This window comes from Ursus arctos, unplaced genomic scaffold, assembly GCF_023065955.2.
Source record: "Ursus arctos isolate Adak ecotype North America unplaced genomic scaffold, UrsArc2.0 scaffold_18, whole genome shotgun sequence".
NCBI classification, from domain to species: domain Eukaryota; kingdom Metazoa; phylum Chordata; class Mammalia; order Carnivora; family Ursidae; genus Ursus; species Ursus arctos.
In genome coordinates this window covers 52,827,334-52,850,614 of record NW_026622852.1, presented here as the reverse complement: position 1 = coordinate 52,850,614, position 23,281 = coordinate 52,827,334, and the positions used below count along the sequence as shown (strand labels likewise).

General features: G+C 44.6%; 1 protein-coding gene across 2 annotated transcripts in view; it reads right to left on the bottom strand.

The window, feature by feature from the left end:
* GARNL3 (GTPase activating Rap/RanGAP domain like 3) overlaps window positions 1-23,281 on the bottom strand; it is a 141,814-nt gene that overhangs the window by 50,706 nt on the left and 67,827 nt on the right. For both annotated transcript variants that reach the window (XM_026513997.4, XM_044389619.3), the window contains exons 5-9: window positions 14,734-14,833; window positions 13,115-13,233; window positions 6,100-6,164; window positions 3,670-3,733; window positions 1,585-1,611 (exon numbers count right to left, since the gene is read on the bottom strand). In XM_026513997.4, coding sequence (XP_026369782.1) covers window positions 1,585-1,611; window positions 3,670-3,733; window positions 6,100-6,164; window positions 13,115-13,233; window positions 14,734-14,833 — 375 coding nt within the window. The remainder of the gene's footprint in view (window positions 1-1,584; window positions 1,612-3,669; window positions 3,734-6,099; window positions 6,165-13,114; window positions 13,234-14,733; window positions 14,834-23,281) is intronic.

Below are 23,281 nucleotides of genomic sequence, written 5' to 3'. Positions count from 1 at the left end.
GTCTGCTCATCTGTGTGGTTTGTCTTGCCCCCCTAGATTGTAAGCTCCACGGAGGGACCTTGTCTTGCTCGTCGATGTATTCCCAATGCCGCAAACAGCACATGGTAGGAGCTCAGGAAAGATTTGTGGAATCAGTGAATGAATGAGTAAATGACTGAATATACACATGTGTGTTTGCCAAAACAACTGGGAATATACTGTAGGTTATTGCCCTGTGAATTGCTCCCACCTCCACCCCCCGGAATGTTACGTCGTGGAAAACTTTCCATGCCAGTAAATGAAGGTCCACCTCATTCTTTTCAGTGGCATCATTAGTTTTCACAATTCATTCAATCAGTACATCATCCACTTATTCAACCACCAGATACTTCCTTTGTGCCCTCTCTCTGCACTGCTCTAGGATCGAGGGATGCAATGCTGGGAATAAACTGAATAAGCCCCCCCTGCTCTCATGCTGCTCACATTCTCGGGAGGGCAACAGATACAGAGCCAGTCAACGAAAACACAAGTGTCAAGAAGAAACACAAGCCAGTGTGCAGGGCAGAGGGTGAGAGGCAGGGCGGTCAAGGGCAGCCTGTCCGAGCAGAGATCCTACTATCAAGGAGAGGGTGCGACCCTGAGGACATCCGGGGAGGAGCAGGGGGGTGGGAACAGCAGGCTCTTCCTGAGCAGGCGGAGGAATTAGCAAGTCAATGTGGGTAGTGTGGAGGAGAGGACCGGAGAGGCAGCATGGCTGTGTCACGCAGGTCCCCCGGGGGGGGGGGGGGGCAGTCAGGATTCCGGGCTCTACTTGGGAGTGGGATGGGAAGCCATGACAGCTTGCAACATAGGGGTGATCTGACTTGACATTTAAAAGGACCATTGCGCTGCTACACAAGAAACAAAACAGAGTAGAAGCGGAAAGTTGGAGATGCACAGTGCGGGCAAGAGAGGATGAGGTGGCATCAAGGGTTGAGAGCAGTCATGGTAGAAACCTCGAGAAACGTTTGAATTAGGGGTATATTTTGAAAAAATCATCACAGGATGTGCCGAAGGATTAGGTGTGAGACAAAGAGAGGTGTTAAGGATTTTTCCAAGTTTGGCCGGAGCCATTGGACAAACGATATGACCATTTACTGAGAGGCATGATATGCAAAAAGATTGCCTTCGATAGCATTTCTATTATTTCCCTATGTTAGTTATGTTCTTAGAAAACCCAATACATTTTTAAAAAGTGGGGCAACAGGGGATGGAGATGTGCATATAAACATGGCATCAGTAAATCGAATGTGCTAGTAAAGCGCAAACGCCCTCTCTTTGACTTAATGAAAATTAAAACCTCATTACTCACCCTGATTACGAGGTTAAAATTTGAATATTTCCAAGCAGATTTAAGTAGCTTGTTTTTCTATCTCTCTAGCTAGCGGCATAGGAGGTCCTGAAATATACCTTGAAAAACATGTCGGTAAAGTCTTTCAGTGACAGTAAGCTCAGGGAGCAAATCCATGTAGGGGTTTGACTGAAAGCAAAGGTCACGGTCGGGGTGAAGGGAGAAGCACATTTACAAACACAGAAAGAACGTAGCAGGAGCATAAGATTTCTTACCTCTTGTTCTTCAAGAACCAGTAAGTCCTGTCAAACCAAATTTTGAAAGTTACGGCCATGCTTAACAGTGATGCTTTTATTCTGACTTTCTGCGAAAGCCAAGCTCCTGTGTATGCCACTCCCCACCCTCACCCCCCAGAAGTGCTTAAAGTGTTCCAGTCTTGTTGTACAGAGTTCTGTAAACTACTTGGTCATCTAGGAAAGTCACATTACAGCACAGCGACCTGGAAACAAAGACGACGCATAGCAGCTGGAAGAAATACACAGACACCCAGGTTTCTCTATCTATTTAAAGCTAGCTTCTCACGCATTGCTTCTGGAAAGATTTTGGCCAAGGAAAGTGTAACTACGGTATAGCAGCCAGAAACAGATGAATAACATTTTTTAAATAGCACCAGCCACCCTCCCACTTGGTGGGAAGGTGCCTTCTTTATCATGCGGTTTATTTTCTGTTTACTTTTTGGATCTGAGACCTTTTCTTTCCTCCTCTCCCCAACACCTGTGGCTCTGGGCTTCCTCGGGTACACCTACGGAAAGCCGCTGGCAGCAGTGAAGCCACCACTACCGAGGGGCACACACACGTGCACACTCGCACACCCGGAATGGCGGGAAAGCACGTGGGCAGACCCTTGTTAAGGGAAAGAGAGTCAAAACACAGATGTCGGGAAAGCGGAAGGTGTCTTTTGTTTGGTGAAAAACAGGCAGAGTTATGATATAAAGAGGCAGAAGGTTGCCATATCCTGCTTCCTGGTCCTCGTTGATTCCGTGGAAGAGGGAAAGCACACAGGCATGCCTGGGCAGACACGAAGTCCGCCGAGGGGCCACACTCAGCGGCAGGATGAAGAAAGAAGCATCCCAGGGGCTCCACGGGTTTTAGGGCCTGTGTCTGGGGGTCCCGTCCGGGCTCCAAGAAGGGAAGGATTAAGAATATGATAACTTGTACAGATGAGGTAATAAAGGGACACTGGTAGCGGCATGTTTATAATTCTAAGCTGCTTTACAATTTGCTATCAGGAATTAGTTCTTAAGCATCGCATGGCTTCAAATTGCTTAAGGTTTAACCAAACACACCCATTTTGGCCTCAGTTCCACCTGGGGTTGAGTCAGGGTACAAATGCTATTTTAAACATTACATGAAAACAGAAGATAAGGGACTTCGCAACGCTCTGTATTTGGGGGTAAGCCGAGAACTGATGACTTTATTTTAAAAGCTAACTATTTTAAAGGCATGCAAGCAAAGGTTGCTTGTGCTCCCATCTATCCTCCTCGTTCCCTCTGAAGTTATTTCCCTGAAAAGCAGATGTAAGCACGATGCTCCCCCACTTCGAGACTCCACAAGCTCCCTGCTGCCTCCCAGATGGACCTCCAGCCTGCCTCTCCAGCCTCTTCCCTGTCACCTGGCCCTGGCGTCTGCAACTCCCGGAAACTCAGCTCCGACACATGGCTGGCGCTACGTGACGACTGCCCGTGTAAGTTTCAAGGGGAGAATTTCAAAGCTGTATCGATAGCAATAAGACAAAAGTTTGGCTGACATTTTTGTGATGGCCCTTTACCTAGATTATGACTCTAAACTTTTTCCTCCCAAGGCAGATCGCTTTCCCTTAGCAGTAAGTCTTGAGAAAACCGGATGGATTCTGGATACCTTCTATTCTCTACGGTACCCCGTGCAGTGTTCTATGTTACAGCTCAACAAACACAATTTGTGCTTTACTATTAAAAAAAAAAAACCTCACACTCCACACAATTCTACATCACTCAGTAAAAAGATGGGCTTTTAAGCCAGTAAGGTCCTTCTGAACATACACCCTTTTGGTTCCTGGATCAAGGACCATAGAGTTCAGTGGTTCTCAGTTGCGGCTATGCCTCAGAATCACTCATGAAACTTCTGAAGAATGCAGATTCCCATCCCCACCTGACAAATCGGAATCTCAGCTGTATGGTGCTTTATGATGATTGTTTTCAAAGCCCCACAGGTGATCCTGATTCGGCTCGGATACGAGGCTAAGAATCACCGATGGTCTGTCTGTCCTCATCTAACACTGTGATCCGATATATATACCATTATGAGACATAAAATTCTGTTACCTTTTGGATCTCGGGATGAAAAATTTCTCTGGGGCCTTTCTCAAATTTGTCCAGGTTCATGGCACTGAAATAGAAAGGACAGAATGAGCCACAGCATGGTGGAAACTTAACACGGAGCAAGTCTCCGTGCTTCAGAGAAACTAAATAATATCTCCTAGAAAAATCACAGCTGGATTCCCTGCAGGGCCGGCACACGGGAGATCAATGATCACCCAGGGTGCTCAATGAATGGGTACATGAGAGTAACCAAAACTGCACGGTACTTTATTTATATAACTGGCCCTGGATGGCACTCATCTAATAGGAAAGGAAGGGAGGGATGGGTTTCAGGCAGCCTGACTAACCTCCAAGATTCTTACTTTTATTTATCAAAAAAGTAGTTCATTGACATTTACGTAGCAGTTAAGGATAAAATGAAATGTAAGTAAGACTACCTGGTGTTTCTTTCTTCCTTCGCAATTCCTCTGCTATTTAGGGCAAAAGGCCCTCCTTAACAAGATGGTTCTTTCACGTTAGAGTGTCAACCTCCTTGAGCCTAAGTTCCTCTAGAGGTAAAACAGGGAGTTGAAATGCATGATCCCTAAGGTCCGTCATCTCGGAATCCCATTATTTGTAAGGTAAACACAGTAATAGCTAATATTTATAGAATACTTATCATAATGTCGGGCAGCCTGCTAAATGCTTTCCATGGATGACCTCATTTAGTCTCTGTGAGGCAAGTGCTATTTTATCCCCATTAAATTAATTTACTTTAAAAATTTTATGCCCATTTTAAAGGTGAGGAAATTGAACTAGGATAACAAAGCTGGTAAGCAGTAGAGCCAAGATTTGAACCTAAACTTCCCTGACTCCAGTGCTATTTTCATTTCCTTTTTAAAAAGTTTCCAAGCTCAAGATTGTTAACAAATAAAGATAAATATTTTTCTTCTATTGGCAGCAACTGTAGAAGTTTTGATCTTCTGCATCTTAAAAAAAACGTATTCTGGCTGAAATGTGCTCTGGCTACATGACTGGGGGGCTAAGAAGTGGAGATCTGACTCATATGACTAAATGAAATCATAACGAAATGAAATGTCTTCAAATACAAAGAAGAAAGGAGCTGGAGTAACTTCTTTTTAGGGGAAAAAAAAAAAAGCCACGGATCTTAAGCCAGTATAATTCTAAGTACTCCTCTCAAAGCCAGGTAAGATTTACAGCTCCTTAGAAGCAGCAAGATATTTCTGTGCTTAATAAAGATGTTAACCTCTTCACTGATGCTTTCATAGCGCAGGCTGCAGACTGCTCGGGAGAAAAGCCAGAAGGCCGAGAGCAGAAAGGAGAAGGTCTGCAATTTGGAGACCAACTCCAGCTTGAAAGGAGATCTAAACATTTTTGCTTCTGAATCTCAGTGCCCCTTTCATCAGCCAGACTTGGTCCCTGACCGATGGAGTCCAGATTGTCACTCTAAGAGACGTTCCGGCAAGTGTGCATTGCCGTGGGGACACTGAAAACACCATTTCTTCCCCAAACCAAGCTGCAGACGAATCGAGAGTAAAGCGCCAGGGCCCTGGGATAAGTGTTCCTACTCACACAACTTGGGCCTTGGTGGCTAACAGCCCAAGCGCAGGGATGACAGGGACCTGGGTTTAAATCCCAGCTCTGTAGTTTACCAGTGTGAGATCTTTGTCAAATCCCTTCACTTCTCTGAGGCTCTGATTCCTCCTTGGTGGAGTGTAGGTAAGAACAGATATGCTTTGTGGAGCTGGTTTAAAAATTTCCTAAGAGAATGACCACAGAGCATTTAGCACCGTGCCCTACAAATGGAAGCCACTGTCACTGTGATGTAGCCTTCTGGCTGGACTGGACGCAGCAAGAGGTACCGCCAGCGTGGTGACATTCCCGAGGGGGGTCTGCCGTCCAGCATGGGAGAGCTAGGAGGGGGACGGAAAGGTGGGGGCAGGAGCGGCAGCTGAGCGAGGAGCAGCTAGACCGCCTCTTCATTTAACTCTCTTTGCAAAGAATAAGCACATTCTTCTCTAAGAAGCATTTGCTGACATACGAGTTTCTATTTCAAAGCAGGAAAATGAGAGGAAAAATATTTCTTGATTTTCTTTATGAAACCGAAGTATCTGCATGCCCGCAAGAAAAAAGGAGCAGGCTACGTAGGCAGTTTGGAGATGCGTAAGAGCGGAGCTTAATTCCCACCACACGCTAGCTGTGTGTTGCTCTCTCTCTGAGCTTCCACCTCCGCCTCTCCACAGTGGGCTAACAGCAGTCCCTGTCCTACAGGCTGCTGTGAGGACAGCAGGGCGTACTGCATGTCAGAGGCGTAGCAAAATGTCTGGGACGTGGTCAAGGCTCCAGAAAGTAGAGAAGTGGTATGAGAACGATCGCAGGAGAAAGACACTTATAAAGGCTTGTGGTGTTGGGTTCCTCCTCTTGAGTACTCACCTTAAGATGGACTTCACAGAGAGAGTTTTTGTGGGACTGTACGGAAGGCATATTTTCTGGGTACCCTGAAAAGTCAAAACACCGGATTCGTGAGAAGTTTGGCAGTTTCCATCTCTGAAAGAGCCTTACCTGGCCATTTAGAAGAATATATGAATCTATACATGAAGAAATACATTCTATGGTGGAAAAAAGTCTTGCTCAGGCTCGACAATATCTTTCACCATCCCCCGACCCCAACATTATGGATTTAAGCATTACTCTTCAACGTATGAACTGGTGGGTCCTTGGTGTCCTGGTGCAGTGAGCAGAGGAGCCATCTGAGATGAGAAGGGGTTTGGTCTCTGAGCCAAGAGTCACATCAGCCTCAAAGACAATGAGAAGAAAGCAGTCTTTGCGTGTTCAATGGCACCTCCAGCTGATATCTCCAAGTCAAAGGCTTTCTGAACTAGAAATCACTTGAATCTTTCAGAGAGGTTTTCATAATATATACTTATAGATTTTTCTGTGTTTACTATTTTTTTTTTAAGTAGGCTCCATAACTAACATGGGGCTTGAACTCACAACCCCGAGATCAAGGGTCACATGCTCTACGGACTGAACCAGCCAGGCGCCTCTCTGTGTTTACTGTTTAAACTCTGTTTCCTCCTCTCTAAATGAGCACGCACTGTGACTAACTCATGGAAAATACTAAGTGGATATTTGTTGTATGAAAGGGAATGAATGAAGGGTTGCCTGAATGGTTCAGGCCCGTGCCCACACCACCCAGCAGAGATGAGCATATCATACTCTTTTTATAATCTCCAAAAAAGATATGATACAGATTTATAATCCACAAAGGATTTACACTGTATGTTTAGCTGAGGGGATTACGATGTAGTACACATTTAAAACTTTCTTTCTAACTTTGACTAATAATAAAATTGGCAGCACAAACAACTAGAAAAAGGCACAGGACAGGAAATTGGCAAGGAAGGATATAGGATTTTCCTTGTATTTTCGAGATACACGTGCCAACTCATCTGTCCAAGCCCTGAACACTGATGACAGAGGAGTAGAGTTCTTCAACCTCGTCAAGCCAATGATCTCTTTCGGTAAATTAAACATTCACACCCATGCTCCTGGAGAACTGGGAACCTCACCCCCGCTCCATGCTGGGGAGTGTGACTTTCCAGCTAACTATCAGAAGTTGCACTAGACAGAGCCCTTCTTATGGGTTCTCTATTAGCCAGTGTAGTTTACGTTACAGAGATTTTAGGGGATTTCCAATATAGAGGAATATTATGATGGGAACAGGCAGGTCACCTGTATGGGATGCCAACCCTTCTAGAAGAGAGTCTTGAATCTGACCTTCTTGTTCGATCCCTGCCTTGGCTACTTCTTCTTCTCACCAAGTGCACCAAATGCAGTTTTAAAGAGAAGCCAAGGGCAGCCTGAGGGGGGAATGTACGGCATAGGAGAGGATCCAGCCCCAGCCTGGCTGATGGTAACATCTTCATAAGCTGCCTACATGGATGCCAAGCCCCAGGCTCGGGGGGATTGTGGATTTGTATTTTTCTTCACCACACACTGGCAAAGCTCTTCCTCCCCATCTTCGCCCTCTCGTAGCTTTGCAGAGTTGCTCTCCAACAAAAAATGCCTTTCAGTCCTGTCTTCCAGTGGGACCAACAGAGGCACAGTCAGAGTCAAGTACACGTACCTATCAGGCAACACCAAGTGATCACTGCAAGGATATGGAAGTGCGTGTCGGACATTACCCCCTTTACGTGGCAGGTGTGTGTGTGTGTGTGTGTGTGTGTGTGTGTGTGTGTGTGTGCATGCACTCGAACCAGTGTCTGTAAGGCCACTGCAGTGATTATCCCTGAGTAGTTGGACTTTGAGCCTCTTCTTTTTACTAGCTGCATTGTCTGGATGGAATTTGTACAGTAAGTATGGGTTTCTTTTTGTTTGTTTGTTTAAAGTCTTTTCTTTGTGTTTAGAAGAAACACAGCACAGGGGCACCTGGGTGGCTCAGTTGGTTAAGTGTCTGCCGTTGGTCATGCCTCAGGTTATGATCTCAGGGTCCTGGGATCGAGCCCCATGTTTTGGGCTCCCTGCTCAGCAGGGAGTCTGCTTCTCTCTCTCCCTCTGCCTCTTCCCTGGCTTGTATGCTCTCTCTCTCTCTCTCACTCTCTTTCAAACAAACAAAATCTTAAAAAAAAAAAAAAAAAGAAACATAGCACAGATAGACAAGACTATTTAAATCAGGGTTCACACATTTAGCTATTCGTCTGTTTTAGAACAAAATGTGAGCTCATGGCAGAGGCTCATCGCTTCTTTGGGTTTCCTGCAGCCTCCAGCACTAGTTTTGGGCCCAAAGGGGCTTCACAACGGACCCCTCCTGCCAAGCTCTGCTTTGCTTTTTCAGTCCCTCCCATCCCTTCAGCACTGCCACTTGTAGCTGGTGGCAAACGCTTGCCCTACCCTGGCACACAACGCAGGGTCTGGATCAGAGGCTCGGGGGAAGGCACCGCACTTCTCAGTAGAGGCGGGCTGACTCATTACGCCAGCCCCACCGCCCTCACGGGGTCCTGCCGTCCAACTCACTCCTCCTTGACTTCTCCTAGTACCAGCAAGAGGAGTCCCAGAGCTCCTAATTTGTCTTGTCTTCCTTGTTCCTTCTTTATGGAATGCTCCCTGCCTGCCCCTTCCCCTACTTTTTTTTTTTTTTTTTAAGATTTTATTTATTTATTTGACAGAGAGAGAGAGTGAGAGAGAAAGCACGAGCAGGGGGAGGGACCGGAGGAGAGGAAGAAGCAGACTTTCTACTGAGCAGCTCGATCCCAGGACCTTAGGATCACAACCTGAGCCGAAGGGAGACGCTTAACTGACTGAGCCACCCAGGCGCCCTCCCTTACTCTTAATGTGGCTAGTTCCCCTTCCTCCTGCAGGTTTCTTTAAATGTCACCTCCTCAAAAAGCTTTTCTGCGCTATCTGATCTGAAGTTGGTTTCCTGTATCATTCTGCCTGCTCCTTCAGAGTGTTTCTCACAATTTATAATGCAACACAGACAACATCTCTCCAAATTAAAATAATCAAAATTCCCCTTGCAGGGGCTCCACCCTCCCTCCTCCAGTACCCAGCAACCTTCCCAGGCCAGGAGGTGGAACGGCTGTTACCGCCTGAAGGCAGAAGACAGGACATGGAGAAAATCCACTCCAGAAAAGTGGCGGAAGTACGAAACTGCCCTTGTTTGGGTGGAAGTTAGGAAGAGGGAAAATAGGGAAGCTAAGGGGTTAGATGCAGGGGCCCTTGATTCTGCCGTTCAGGGGGCAGGCTTGAGGGTGAGAGACACTGCAAATAGATCAAGATAAGACCTGGAGACACCTCAGAACATTTGGACTTGGGGCTCGCTTCCCAGGCACAGCCTTCTGGAGGAATCCTGAAGTCCAGGTAGAACCTGTTTGAACCTGATGAGGGGCAGTAACTCGGCAGCTTCCAGCGTGGATGGTCAGTAAGATCAGAAACAGAAGCCTAAAGCAGGGGCGCCTGGGTGGCTCGGTCAGTCGTTAAGCGTCTGCCTTCGGCTCAGGTCATGATCCCAGGGTCCTGGGATGGAGCCCTGCATCGGGCTCCCTGCTCAGCGGGAAGCCTACTTCTCCCTCTCCCACTGCCCCTGCTTGTGTTCCCTCTCTCGCTGTCTCTCTCTCTCTCTCTGTGTCAAATAAATAAATAAAATCTTAAAAAAAAAAAAAAAAGAGCCTAAAGCAATGCTTCTGCCCCTCCCCACCTGCTCTATGGCTTGCAGGGGGTGTGGCGGTGAGAGGGACAGAGCTGAGAGGCACAGTGACAAGCAGAGACCTGGGATCGGGTCCCAGAGGTCACTGTGTGCAGTGATTTCACCACAAGGGGCAAATGGCTGGGACTATGGATTTCAGTTACAGGTACTTTCCAGTGACACGAAAAGGCCAGAGGGGACCATTTATCTCTCGAAGGAAAGAACCCAGAGGGCCCCATGTGGGCTCAAGTTCCTCTCGTCCTGCCACCGTGAGCTCTCATAAGCCCTCTCCCCATGCACCCAAACAGCAACTTCATGAGGAGCACAGGGAGGGGAAAAAATTGGAAAGACTGTCCAAAAGAGGCAGAGTCATCCAAAGAGAATATTTAAACCAGAGAGACTGGAATAGCGTAATTAGCAAACACTATATAAATAAGTTTAAAACAAAAACAAGGGGCGCCTGGGTGGCTCAATTGTTAGGCGTCTGCCTTCGGCTCAGGGTGTGATCCTGGAGTCCTGGGATTGAGCCCCGCATCGGGCTCCTCCGCTGGGAGCCTGCTTCTTCCTCTCCCACTCCCCCTGCTTGTGTTCCCTCTCTCGCTGGCTGTCTCTCTCTCTGTCAAATAAATAAAATCTTAATAAATAAATACATACATACATACATACAAACACAAACAAAAACAGGCCAGGGGCACCTGGGTGGCTCAGTCAGTTAAGCATCTGCCTTTGGCTCGGGTCATGATCTCAGGGTCCTGGGATCGAGCCCCCGCAACAGGCTCCCTGCTCAGCAGGGAATCTGCTTCTCCTGCCTTTCCTGCCCTCCACCCCCACCCCTGCTCTTGCTCTCTTTCTCTCTCTCTCTCAAATAAATAAATAAAATCTTAAAAAAAAGCCCAAACAAGCCAGAAAATGGTCTTCCTGGTGCAGAAGATCAGAGGCTTTGGACAAGGGCACGATCACTTCTCAGTAGGCGAATGATGGGAAAAGACCGTCATGGGTGCAGCTGAGAACAAGCACAGTCCTTCAACATTATCTTCTAGCACTGGTACATCAACTCTGCTCCAGGACCGTTCTGATGATGGCAAGACTGACCCCCATTTCAGCGGCATGGGGAGGGAGCTGAGAGCTAAAACCTTTCTGCAAGAAATCATTCACGAGTAAGAGCTAACTCGGGTTTACGTTAGATTTTTAACTTGAACCTGCTTAAAAAGAGAAAAATTTCTGCAACATAACATGGACATTTATATAAACAGAGGCAGCAGAGCACACAGGTTAGGCTGGACTTTGGTGTCATTCATTAATTCCTTCAATAAATACGTCTCCAGCTACTTCTATGCGCCAGGTACCAGACTGGGTGAGAACAAAGCAGTTATGTGGCTTACCTTCGTGGAGCTCACAGTCTAGGGAGAGAGACAGGAGTCCAAAAATTACATACAGAATTAATTATGTACAGCGCTGACGGCTCGGCGTGCAGTCCTGGCTTCTCCCTGGCCTGCCGCCTTCTGGCCTGTGGCCTCGGCCACGTCATTTAACTCCCCTAAAGCACAATAATACCTACTGAGGTAATGCATTGGGAAGATCTAGTATAGTATGTGGCATATAGTAAGTGCTCAATAAATGCTAGATTTTATTGTTAGTACTCTTACTATTTTTAATCATCCCCAAAAGTTCCTAACTACAATTTATTCTGTAACGGTTCCTAGAAATTCTTTCGGCTTTTTGAAGTTGCTGTATAGGTATGCATGCATGCAACCGTATTTATACACGTGTGTGTATATACAAATTACTGTTTTTTTAAAGTGTGTGTATATAAAAAGATGACTGTTTCTTTACACTCCTGTATTATTTCTTTCTCAAAAATACATACACAGCAATTTTTGAGATACTACGCTTCTGAGATAAAATGAGCACACAGTGATTACGTAATGGCTTTCTTTTTTTTTTTTTTTAAGATTTTATTTATTTATTTGAGAGAGAGAGAGAGAGTGCGTGCAGAAGTGGGGGCTGGAGCAGAGAGACAAGCAGACTCCCCGCTGAGTAGGGAGCCCAAAGTGGAGCTTGATCCCAGGACCCCGAGATCATGACCCAAGCCAAAGTCAGATGCCCCACCAAGTCACCCAGGCGCCCCTAGGTAATGGCTTTCAACAAATGCATCCATAAAGCGAGACCACCACATAACAGGACTAATGTTTTCTGAGTGTGGTTTATTTCATTGCTTCTTAATTATATACTGTACTCACCGATTCAAGAGTAGAATGTTCTATCCTTCAGGTGTCTAAGCAGTTTAAGATCTGATGATTTGGGACACTGTGTAAATGTGGATTTTCAAGCAAGATCTCACTTAATACAGTTCTCAGCACCCCGTGAGCCACAGCCCAGAATTTTCCCCAGTTTTCAAAGAAGAAAATGTAGAGCATCAGCAATTTTCTCAAATTGACACGAATGAATTTGCTACTGATGTAATTTGACCCTGGTTTGCTTAAGTCCAAACCCTTTGTTCTTTCCAGTGTCTGTAATGCCTATGAAAAAATTCTCTGAGAAGCAAAGGAAAAAAAAAAAAAAAACCCAAGGGAAGAAAATAATGAGAAAAGGTAAGAGGTGAAAGACAGAGATCAACTCTAAGAATTATGAGAAGAAATCAGAAAAGAGAAGAAAAAGCCGCAATAGTGACCATAAGAGAATTTTCCTGAGCTACAGAGAGGCCTGCATTCCTGAGTTGAAAGGACTTGCCTTCGTTCAGGTCACTGTCCTCAGAAGCCACCACGGACAGAGGGTACTTATCTTGTTAAGTCTTGAGTCATCTTCCTACCTCAGGAAATTGATGAAAGGGGCTAAGCCTCAAAGAAATTCTAGAAGCACAGCTGATTGAGTGCTTGACTGAATGACCCAGGGAAACAGGAGTACCCTGTGGGCTGTACCCCTGTAATTGTATTATATTCCTCTAATAAATTTTGTTTCTTTTAGTTGAAGGTGAGCCAGCTGGTCCGTCTCAGTCTTAGTAACAGCCAAGGCTAATACTCTGTACAATACCCTTCTGTATTCCACTGGCCAGAGACGGAGGGAATGGACATGTCCGGGTAGTGGCCTGTGTGGGAGAAGTTGTGGTTACACTCAGAGCTTGAAGGCCGCACCTCTGAATGGTATAATCCTGAACATCCAAACTCAAAGAACCTCATAGAAAAAGACTCATCGGAACCACTCTGACAATGACACTAGTCAAACTGGGTGATGGTGAGGCTGCAGGGCAAGCCAGGTACTTACTGTTTTCCTCCAAAGAATTGCTCGGTATTGAGGGACACGCTGATGGTTTTGGTCAGAGAGGGTCACAGACAGGAAGAAGGGGCTCTTCTCTGCATCATTTCCAATGTAATTCTGATGGACTGGAAAACAGATTTAGAACGGTGAAGACACACTGGTTCTTCCAGGCCCTGGTGGGAGTAGACACTTTTTCCTTCCCATGTGAGCAGGGAACAAGAATCCCAAACCCCACTCTGGAAAGAACCTAATCACGCTCCCATTCCCCTTGGTAGTGACTGGTTCAGAAATGAACAGGTGACCAATTCTGGCCAAAAAGACAGGAGGAGAAATGGGTCAAGCAGTTTCTAGAAGGGCTTCCTTACTCTTGGAGATGGCCTTCTCCTTCCTCTGGACGTGGCGATGTCTAGAAGTGATGGCTGGAAGTGCTGCAACCACCTTGTGACCCTGAGGAGGGCCAGCCTTGATGACACCACTGAGCCTCTGAATCCACCAAGTCCAGAGCCTGCCTTACCTCTGAGTTTCTTGGCACCTAACTGATAGCACCAGCTTTCTCTAAAGTCACCACTGCTCTGCGCACTATGCTTTTGAGTGTTTGGGAGGATGACAACTTCCCCGCTGACTTCCTTCTTTATAAAGAAATATGCCTTGTCCAGTAAGTGAACTTCTTAGCATAAAACAGTATCAGATTTTTAAAAAGACATCGTTCGGGTTTGATCACTCTCATTATATAGTCCCTGCATCACATCTTCTATAAACACGTGCATTAGCCTGATAAGCAATTTATCTACCTCCTCTCGAATCCTGAAACAGTGATTATTCTTCCCTTCCTAGTCTCTCCTGTCGTTAGCCACACTCCTGCTTTCCGGCTTCCCACATATGCTCACCCGAGCCCTTCACTTAAATGTACACGGCTATTAACGACTGAGCTCTTTGTGCCAGGCATGGGGCTTAGCTGTTTCTCCAGCATAGCTCACTGAAACTCCTGTTCAAACCTACTCGGTGTGTAATAGTAATACCTCCACTTTACAGATAAGGAAATTAAGTCTCAGAGAAGTGGGAGAGTGACCAGTGTAAAGTCTTGTGGTTAAGAATGGCAGAACCAGGATTCAGACCCATTTTAGAGTCCCTGTGAGGGTAGGGAATGACTGCCTTTACCAGCGTAATTGCCTGGCACATGGTAGGTCATAAATACTTGTCACCAAAACTTACAGGACAATGCCTCTCTCGTTCTGTGGCGGCCCTGGAGCTCAGGGATCCATTTCTTTTCCTCGTTGCCTTGAACTAAGTGTTCAAAACCCACTACAGACAGGGCACCTTGCCTTCTTAGGTCTAAAGTTGTTTTCCACCCTGCAAATTCTTACGTCTCAAATAGCTATTTAGATGATAGGATCCCCCTTTAACTCCCAAGGGACAAAAATAACTGATCAAAAAAATGTATATTTTTCATAGATATATGAAAAATCCTAGGGCTGAGACTGAATTGAATCTTTCAATTGACAAAGCTATTAACCTGATATTAGTGACCCTAACTGGTTAGTTTTACACTTTTTAGGGTATTATACCAACACTTAATTTTCATTTTGAATATCCTTTCTTCCCAACCACCATAATGGCATAGTTACCTTGTCCTAAAAAATACTTGAAATACCATCTGGTGTGGTATTCTGGGTTCTCTAAGTGCACGTCTGTTCTTCGCCACGTCCCTGGCAGAGCGGTTGCATTCTGTAATCGAACAAAATTGTGCCATTAAGAGGCTTATTCAGAGAGTAAACAAGAAGCGGGCAATGAACCAGGGGCCTAAGAACCAGAGGAGTCATGCCAAAAGCGTACAAACAGGGCTGTAAGCACATGTTCTCATTAGAAAAGACACCACGTCCACATCACAGAAGCATCCTGAAGGTCCTTGGAGTAGAGGAGAAAGAGCCGAGTGAACCAGCACACTCAACATTTCCAACTTGAGTATAAACTTGAAATTTCTCTCCTTTCTGGTCTGAACCTTCCAAATATTTGGGAGTTGGTGCCCCCTAGAGGCACGCCCTTCTGTTTGTACCCCTGTAACAGGCCCATTTCACCTGGAATACATCTCTGCAGCCTCTTACTTGAATTCATATTTATTTGTAGAATTAAAAAAAAATTGTCAGGAAGTAACACAATTAATGGGGAAATTATGGATAAACATATTGAATAATCTGAATCCTCTCTCCAAAGATAGTCACTATGAATGATTTGGTATGGTTTCCTCTCACTCTTTTCTTACATTAGACATATTTTTCTTACCAAAATGCAATCATACTGAAACTCCATTGGCATCTACTTTGTGTCTTGCATCTACGGCAGACGACTGGAACATACTTTTCCGACTCCAATATGCCTCTGGTGATTTCCTAGATGTTTGTGGTCACTGGCTTTATCATGTTGAAGGGGGGTTTCCTTCAATTCCGAGCTTACAAAGAGGCCATTCTCAGGAATCAAAACCGAATTGCACTGAAAGTTTTTTTGGCAACTATTGAGAGAATACGTTAAATGGGGGGAAATCGCAGTAATGTAATGAATTATACTACTGGCTCTTCTGATGCTGAATGGTTCTTAAATTTCTGGAACCCATCCTACTAGGTCATGGTATAGAGTATTCGTTTGATACACTGCTGGATTTTTAAAAACTGAATTATGTATCATATTTGTTAGTGAGATGGAGCTTAATAGGTTTCCTTTCTGTATGAATTTCTGTCATGCTTTCAGAGTTATGTTACTTATAAAGTGAGTTAGGATGCTTCCTGTCTTTCTCCTGCTCTGGAAATACTGACACTCACTGAGACAGCTTTAAGGGTACTTGACATGCGTTAGCCCCACCGCATCTCCACCAACTTTATGACATAGATTTTATCTTATCCCCGACTTTCAGATGAAGAAAGTGAGGCGCGGACACTTCAGCTACGCTGCCTAAGGTCGCCGAGCTCATAAGTAGTGGAGCTGGAATGGAGTCAGTGCCAATTACGGAGGGTTGCTTTTTTTCTTTTTAAAAAATTTTAACCATTACGTCATTGTCTGTCTTCTTTTTTATGTTCTGCCCTTTTATTCCTCAAGGAGTAAAAAAGTAGGTTAATGTTTCTTAGCATTATTGTGTTTTTACTGAATTTTCTTGAGTTTTAAAAATCAGCTACTGATTGTATGTGCATATATACATATTTTTTAATTTGGAAATAATTTTGAGCTTACATAAAAGTTGCGGGAATAGGACTGCACAGAGCATCTGTATACCCTTTAACAGATTTACCTACTGTGAATATTTTATCCCATTTATTCATTTGCTCACATACACAGATGTAATTTTTTCTGAACCATTTCAGACTAAGATGCACAAATAATAACACTTTATCCCTAAATGCCTCAGTGTATATTTCCCAAGAATAGATATCTTCTTACATAACTACAATATAGCTTTACCAACTTTTATAAATTTAACATGGATACGGTACCTCTAATCTACCATCTGCTTTCCAATTTTGTCAACAGACTTAAAAATGTCATTTAAAATATTTTCCCTCTTGAGTGCAGGACGACTGAGTTGTCATGTCTCTTTAGATTCCCTTCTTCTGGAACATTCTACAGATTCTGCCTTTTACAACACTGACATTTTTTAAAGACTACAGCACGCACCTCCCCTCTTCTTTTTTAAAATCGAGCATGACTCATTCTGGGTTTGTCTGATGTCGCCCCACGATGAGGTTCAGGTCATGCATACCCGGTCGGAATGCTACACAAGTGGTGCTTGTCCTTCTCAGCTTATTGTACTTCAAGACATCCATCTGTTCCCCACTGGTGATATTAATGTTGATCCTCTGTTCAAGATGTTGCCTCTCAGTTTTGACCTTTTGGTGTGACTCAAGAAGAGCACATAATTGGATTTTATTCCCAGTAGAATTTCAGGATGATTCATTGTCAGCAGTATTCACTTTATAATCATAAACCAGTGGCAATGCCGATCCAGAGTCCACTACGCCATGGGGCAGCATGCAGCTGTGACACGACCTTGGGGTCCCCCAGCCAGCCTCAGGCGTCAACTGACCAGACACAGGCAGGTTCTAACTCAGGCATCTGGCCTTCGCCAGTCAGACGCCATGGCAGTTGGCACCACTGTCCCAAGGCCCGAGATCCTAGACACCATCAGCGGAGCCTGGAGAGGAGACTGAAGGAACCAGGAACTTTGGCCTCTGGAGCTTCCCGGGCTTGCATGGCACCGCACCAGGTCCTAGCTCTGTGCCTCTCGAGTTGTGAAACTATCACCCGTGGGTCCACCCGAGACCTCCGCCTCAGGATCTCTGCGGGCGGGGCCCTCGAATCTGTAGTTTCGCAAGCATCCCAGGTGACTCTGAGGAACACTAAACTTTAAGAAGCAATGCTCTATGTCAGGGGTTCTAAAAGAATCCAGGGAGGGCATGAACTTGGGTAACGCAAAAAAAAAAAAAATCTTTTTTTTTTTTTTAAGATTTTATTTATTTATTTTGAGAGAGAGAGACAGCCAGCGAGAGAGGGAACACAAGCAGGGGGAGTGGGAGAGGGAGAAGCAGGCTCCCAGTGGAGGAGCCTGACGTGGGGCTCAATCCCAGAGAGCTGGGATCACGCCCTGAGCCGAAGGCAGATGCTTAACGACTGAGCCACCCAGGCACCCCCCCCCCAAATCTTTATTTCCCTAACTTTTAACTAAAATGTAGTGTTTCTGGGGGACACCTGGTTGGCTCAGTCGGTAGAGCATGGCACTCCTGATCTCAGCGCTGTAAGTTTGAGCCCTACGTTGGGTACAGAGATTACTTAAAAATATCTTAAAAATTAATGTGTTTCTTACAATTATGAATGTATGCAGAAAAACAAAACAAAATGAAACAAACTACAGTAGAACAAGCAGCCCTGGTAACCATGTCTCTCTCTCTCTCTCTCTCTCTCACACACACACACACACACACACACAAATCATAGATACTTTCAGAACTCCTTAGAGTGGCTGCAGATATCTTGACTACTGTTTACAGTCTTCACTGTTCAAAATTGCAATAGCTATGAGTCCTGCTGCTGGATTTGTTATCCCATGTACCGATAAAAAAGGATATATATTACCGTATCATAAATTAGGTTTAAAAATCAGTCTGATAACTATTTCTTTTTTCTTTTTTTTTTTTTTTTAGACAGAGCATGCAGGGGTAGGGGAGGGAGAGAGACAAACTTAAGCAGACTCTGTGCCGAGCGTGAGCCCAATACAGGACTCGATCTTACTACCCTGAGATCATGACCTGAGCTGAAATCAAGAGTCGGACGCTTAACTGACTAAGCCACCCAGGCGCCCCTCTGATAACTATTTCAACACAACTGTTTTCCTTTGTAATCCTATGTATTTTGTTTTATGCATTCAAAAATATTCTGAGAAGGGGTCTACAGGCTTCACAGATTGCCAAGGGGGTGAAAGGACATAAAAGCTGACCCCCATACTCTAGATCTTCTGAAGCACTGAGTCTGCCTTCTCCCCTCCCAGAGGTCTGAACACCGGCAACCGCAGGACAGGATAACATCGGAGGAGCGTCTCAGAGTCAGAGATGGGACTCTGGCCAGTGGCATGCCCCATATCTCTATCAAGTACAAAGTGTCAGTTAATGAGGTTTTTAAAAAAATGATCCAAAAGCTATGTACTTAATTTTTGTCTTCATTCAATCCTTAACTAAAATGGGGGGGGAACCCCGACCCCAAAAAGTTGTGAGTCTCACAGAGTGAGACACTTCCTGTCCCTTGTTAAAATCACCTATAATGAGGTGTAAAGACAAGAGCACATGCAGGAACTGACAAACAGAGGAGACTAAAGCGAAGAAACAAACAAAAAGCCCCCTCTGCCCAAGATCGGACGTGCCAGAATGACTCCAAAAACGAGCACCGGTTTCTGATGGTATGTACCAGAAGTGGACAGGAAAGTGCACAAATCTTGAGTTACTAGTAAATGATTTTTAAAACATGTAGACACCCTTGGAACCACTCCCTGGATCAAGTCAGAAAACGTTTTCTCTTTACTCACGTCTTTACTCACCTGTCAGCACCCAGTCATGCTCCGGAAGGTAACCATTACTCTGACTTCTATCAGCACCATTCGTTTTCTTGCTCTTGAACTTCATAGAAATGAAATCATATCATGTGTATTTGTTTGAGTCAGGTCTGTCCTTCGGCACCACGTCTGTGACGTTCACCCATGTTGGGGATGTAACAAGTTCACTCTCTCCCACTGCCACGTAGCTGGTCCCCAGGGTGAACACCATGGTTCACGTATTAATTCTCCATGAGGGACATATGGGCTCCTTCCAGTTTGGGGTCATTAGGAATAAAGTCACATGAGCAGTCCTGTGTCTGTCTTCTGGTGGACACAAGCACTCATTGCTGTTGGGTTTGTATCCTGGGACCAGAGGAGGCAGACATTCATCTTTAGTAGATACTGCCGAACTTCCAAAGGGGATGCACCAACTTACACTATTAGCAAATGTGGAGGTTTCTAGCTGCTCCCTGTCCTCTGACCAGCTCTTAGTGTTTCAGGCATTTTCCTTTTGGTGGTTCTGGAGTAGGCGTAGTAGTGCCTCATCGTGACTTTAATTTTGTAATAAACCTTAAGTCTTTGAAGTGTGACCTATTTTACAGAGGATTTCAGAGATATAGAAACTTTGTCCACAGCATTTAAGGTGACAATGACACCAGAAACACTTCATTTATTTGATATCAACAAGCAAGTTTGGAGGAAATCCTCTGATTTGCCCAAACAACTAAAGATTAACACTGCAAATGCTTACGGTTATTTTATGCCCTTTTAGATAAACGTTTGCGAAAAGGTATTATGAAGAGTAATAAACGCAAATTTTTCTATGTTGCAGACATGCCTGACCATGCCCACAGTGTTAAATGAGTCCTGAAACTAAGAAATCCTGAATCATTCCTGTGTCAAATTCCAAAGCCCACAAAATCTCCTTGTTGACTTCATTTTTTTTTCTTTTTTAAAAGATTTTATTTATTTGAGGGACACCTGGATGGTTCATTAAGCTTCTGCCTTTAGCTCAGGTCATGATCTCAGGGTCCTGAGATGGAGCCCCACATCGGGCTCCCTGCTCAGCAGGGAGCCTGCTTCTCTCTCTGCCTGCTGCTCCCCCTGCTTGTGCGCTCTCACTGTCTCTGACAAATACATGAATAAAATCTTAAAAAAAAATAAAAAGATTTATTTGAGAGAGAGAGAGTGAGAGAGTGAGAAAGAACAGAGGGGGCGGGAGAAGGAGAAGCAGACTCCCTGCTGAGCATGGAGCCTCAGATCATGACCTGAGTCAAAACCAAGAGTGGGACACTTAACCGACCGAGCCACCCAGACACCCCTTTACTGTATTTTATTTTATTTCATTTTATTTTGTTACCCTATTTATACTTGTGGGTTGTGAAGGAGGAGGACTGAGAGAATCTGGCAGGATATTTTGAGGAGAATGCAATCAAAATCCACATAGAACACCCTCATTTTATCTGACTGCTTGCTCGTGTTCAACTTCAAACAGGGAATCTGCACCACACACTTGGACCACAGATGAGACCCCTAGTTTTATATAACACCTGGGAGTTTTCATAGTCTTTTCCAGAGTGAGCTCAATTAATGAGAGAAAGCATTTAAACGGACTTTGCTTTAGTTTCTAGGTTTAAATTGCTGAGAGAATGCTGGCAGTGAAGAAGATGGATTTAAAAAAAAATAACACTAAAAACTTTTGAATTGCAAATGCAAATAAATATAAGCTAGTTGAAAAAAATGAAACCAGACACAAAGTAAAATCCCTTTCTCTTCCCGTCTTCCATGTCCCTGTGCACATCGTTTTCCTCTGATAACCTCTTGGTGTGGATAGTCTCAGACCTCTCTTTGTATGGATTTACAAAGGTGTGTTTGCTGTATACATATGTGCACACATCACACATTCACATCCATGTCCACATATACACCTATATTCACAACACACACATATATGTATATACACATAGAATTTGTTCTCATAAATAGGATGCTGGTGGAGCTGTTACACTGAAACTTGGTTTTTTCCACTAAAGAAAATATCTTGGGGCGCCTGGGTAGCGCAGTCGTTAAGTGTCTGCCTTCGGCTCAGGGCGTGATCCCCGCGTTCCGGGATCGAGTCCCACATCAGGCTCCTCCGCTGGGAGCCTGCTTCTTCCTCTCCCACTCCCCCTGCTGTGTTCCCTCTCTTGCTGGCTGTCTCTCTGTCAAATAAATAAATAAAATCTTAAAAAAAAAAAAAAAAAGAAAAGAAAATATGTTAGGGGGCGGGGTGCCTGGCTGGCTCGGTCAGAAGAACACGCGACTCTTGATCTTGGGATTGTGAGTTCGAGCCCCGTGGTGGATGTAGAGATTACTTAAATAAATGCAAATTTTTAAAAAATCTTGAAATATTTCTATATCAGTATGTTTAGATCTACCTTGTTCTTTTTAGCGACTATGCAGATTTTTAGAAACATTCACCACCACAGTTGAGTAGAGATATGTGAACTATATAAACGGCATAAAAGGACTGCCATGGAAAGTCAAGGCTCTCTGTCTTCTTTTGGACCCGCCATTTCCATTTTCTAGAAACAACTACTGCTTAATTATTATGTATCCTTTTGGAAACTCTCTTGCATAGACAAACTTACTTACCTTTTTGTCTGTTTGTTAAGGAAATGGGATGACATCTACTAATCATTCTGGAACTTGCTTTTAGGTCTAACTGTATCTTAAACAATTTTCTATAGTATTACATATACTACTGCCTCATTCTTTCTAATAGCTATTAAGCATTCCATTGAATAAATATATCATAATGTATGTAATTATTCCTTTACTGATGGAAACTGAAGTTGTTTCCAGGTGGGTTTTTTTTTTTCTATTTTAAATAACCTTACAATACACATCCTAGCGGAACTACTGGCCAAATGGTGTGCACATTTTTAATTATTGCTAATTGCCCTCCCAAAAGATTGTACTCGTTTACATATCCCCCAACAGGGTATAAGAGAATCCTCCCACACGAAGGAAGATTGATTTATGAAAAGCTGAAAGATTGTCCCTCTGCACCACAATATACTAATTGATACATACAAGTGAGCTGTAAGGGAGGTCTCCAGTGATCCACCCGGGGGTCACGCTCCTTTTAATTAATAATCTGAATGAGCACACAGATGGCCGGGGAAGCACATTTGAAGGTAATATAAAGCTTCTCAGTGGGTTAGCTAATAGGACAGGTGACAGAATCAAGATGTAAAAAAAAAAAAACAAAAAAACACCTCTTGACAATGAGCAATTACGGACGCACTAATGAGATTAAATTTAGTATGGACAATGGAAAATCTTACATTTGGGGACAAATCCAAATTGCACCAGTACAGGATGGGGAAGGCCAGGTGCTACAAAGCAGGAATTTGCACCCATTTTACCCATCAGGAAACCGAGGCTTGGACAAGTTGAGTCATAAACTGGTAAGTGATAAAGTGAGGACTGAACCCAAGTTTGTTTGAAGCTAAAATTGTCTCCACGACACCTCGAGAGAGACTGGGGCGAGGGGAGCACACTGACGGTTCAAAATGAATCACTGGCTTCATAGAGAGAGTGTGCTTGGCAAGGAAGGGGATGCGCCCACTCCACCCCTGGCTGTGTGGGGGGCACCTGGAGCCCGGAGCTCAGTTCTGACCACTTCAACTTAACATTAACAACCTCACGTGGGGCCCATGACCAGCAGTGAGGATGACGAGGAGCAAGGAGCCCACATCTTAGGAGAAAAGCAGATGTCCTGGAATGCTTGAGGCCCATCACGGTGAAGAGGGCTAAGCCTTACAGAAAATGTAATAGAAACCCCGAGGGGAAAACACAGATAAATTCTGTCCAATAAAAAGACCGCTGGGGACTTCCTGAGTGATGAGGTGACCCTTGCTGGGTCTCTCCAGGGCTTCAGGATGGGGCCGCTCACTAGAAAGACCAAGCCTTGATCAGAAGCTTCTAACTTTCAGCCCCACAGTGAATCCTGCGGGAGAGGAGGGCCTGCAGATCGATTTAATCATCGATGGCCAATGATTTGATCAATTGTGCTGATATGATGAGATCCCTTCATGGTGGAGTCCAGGGAGCTTCCATGT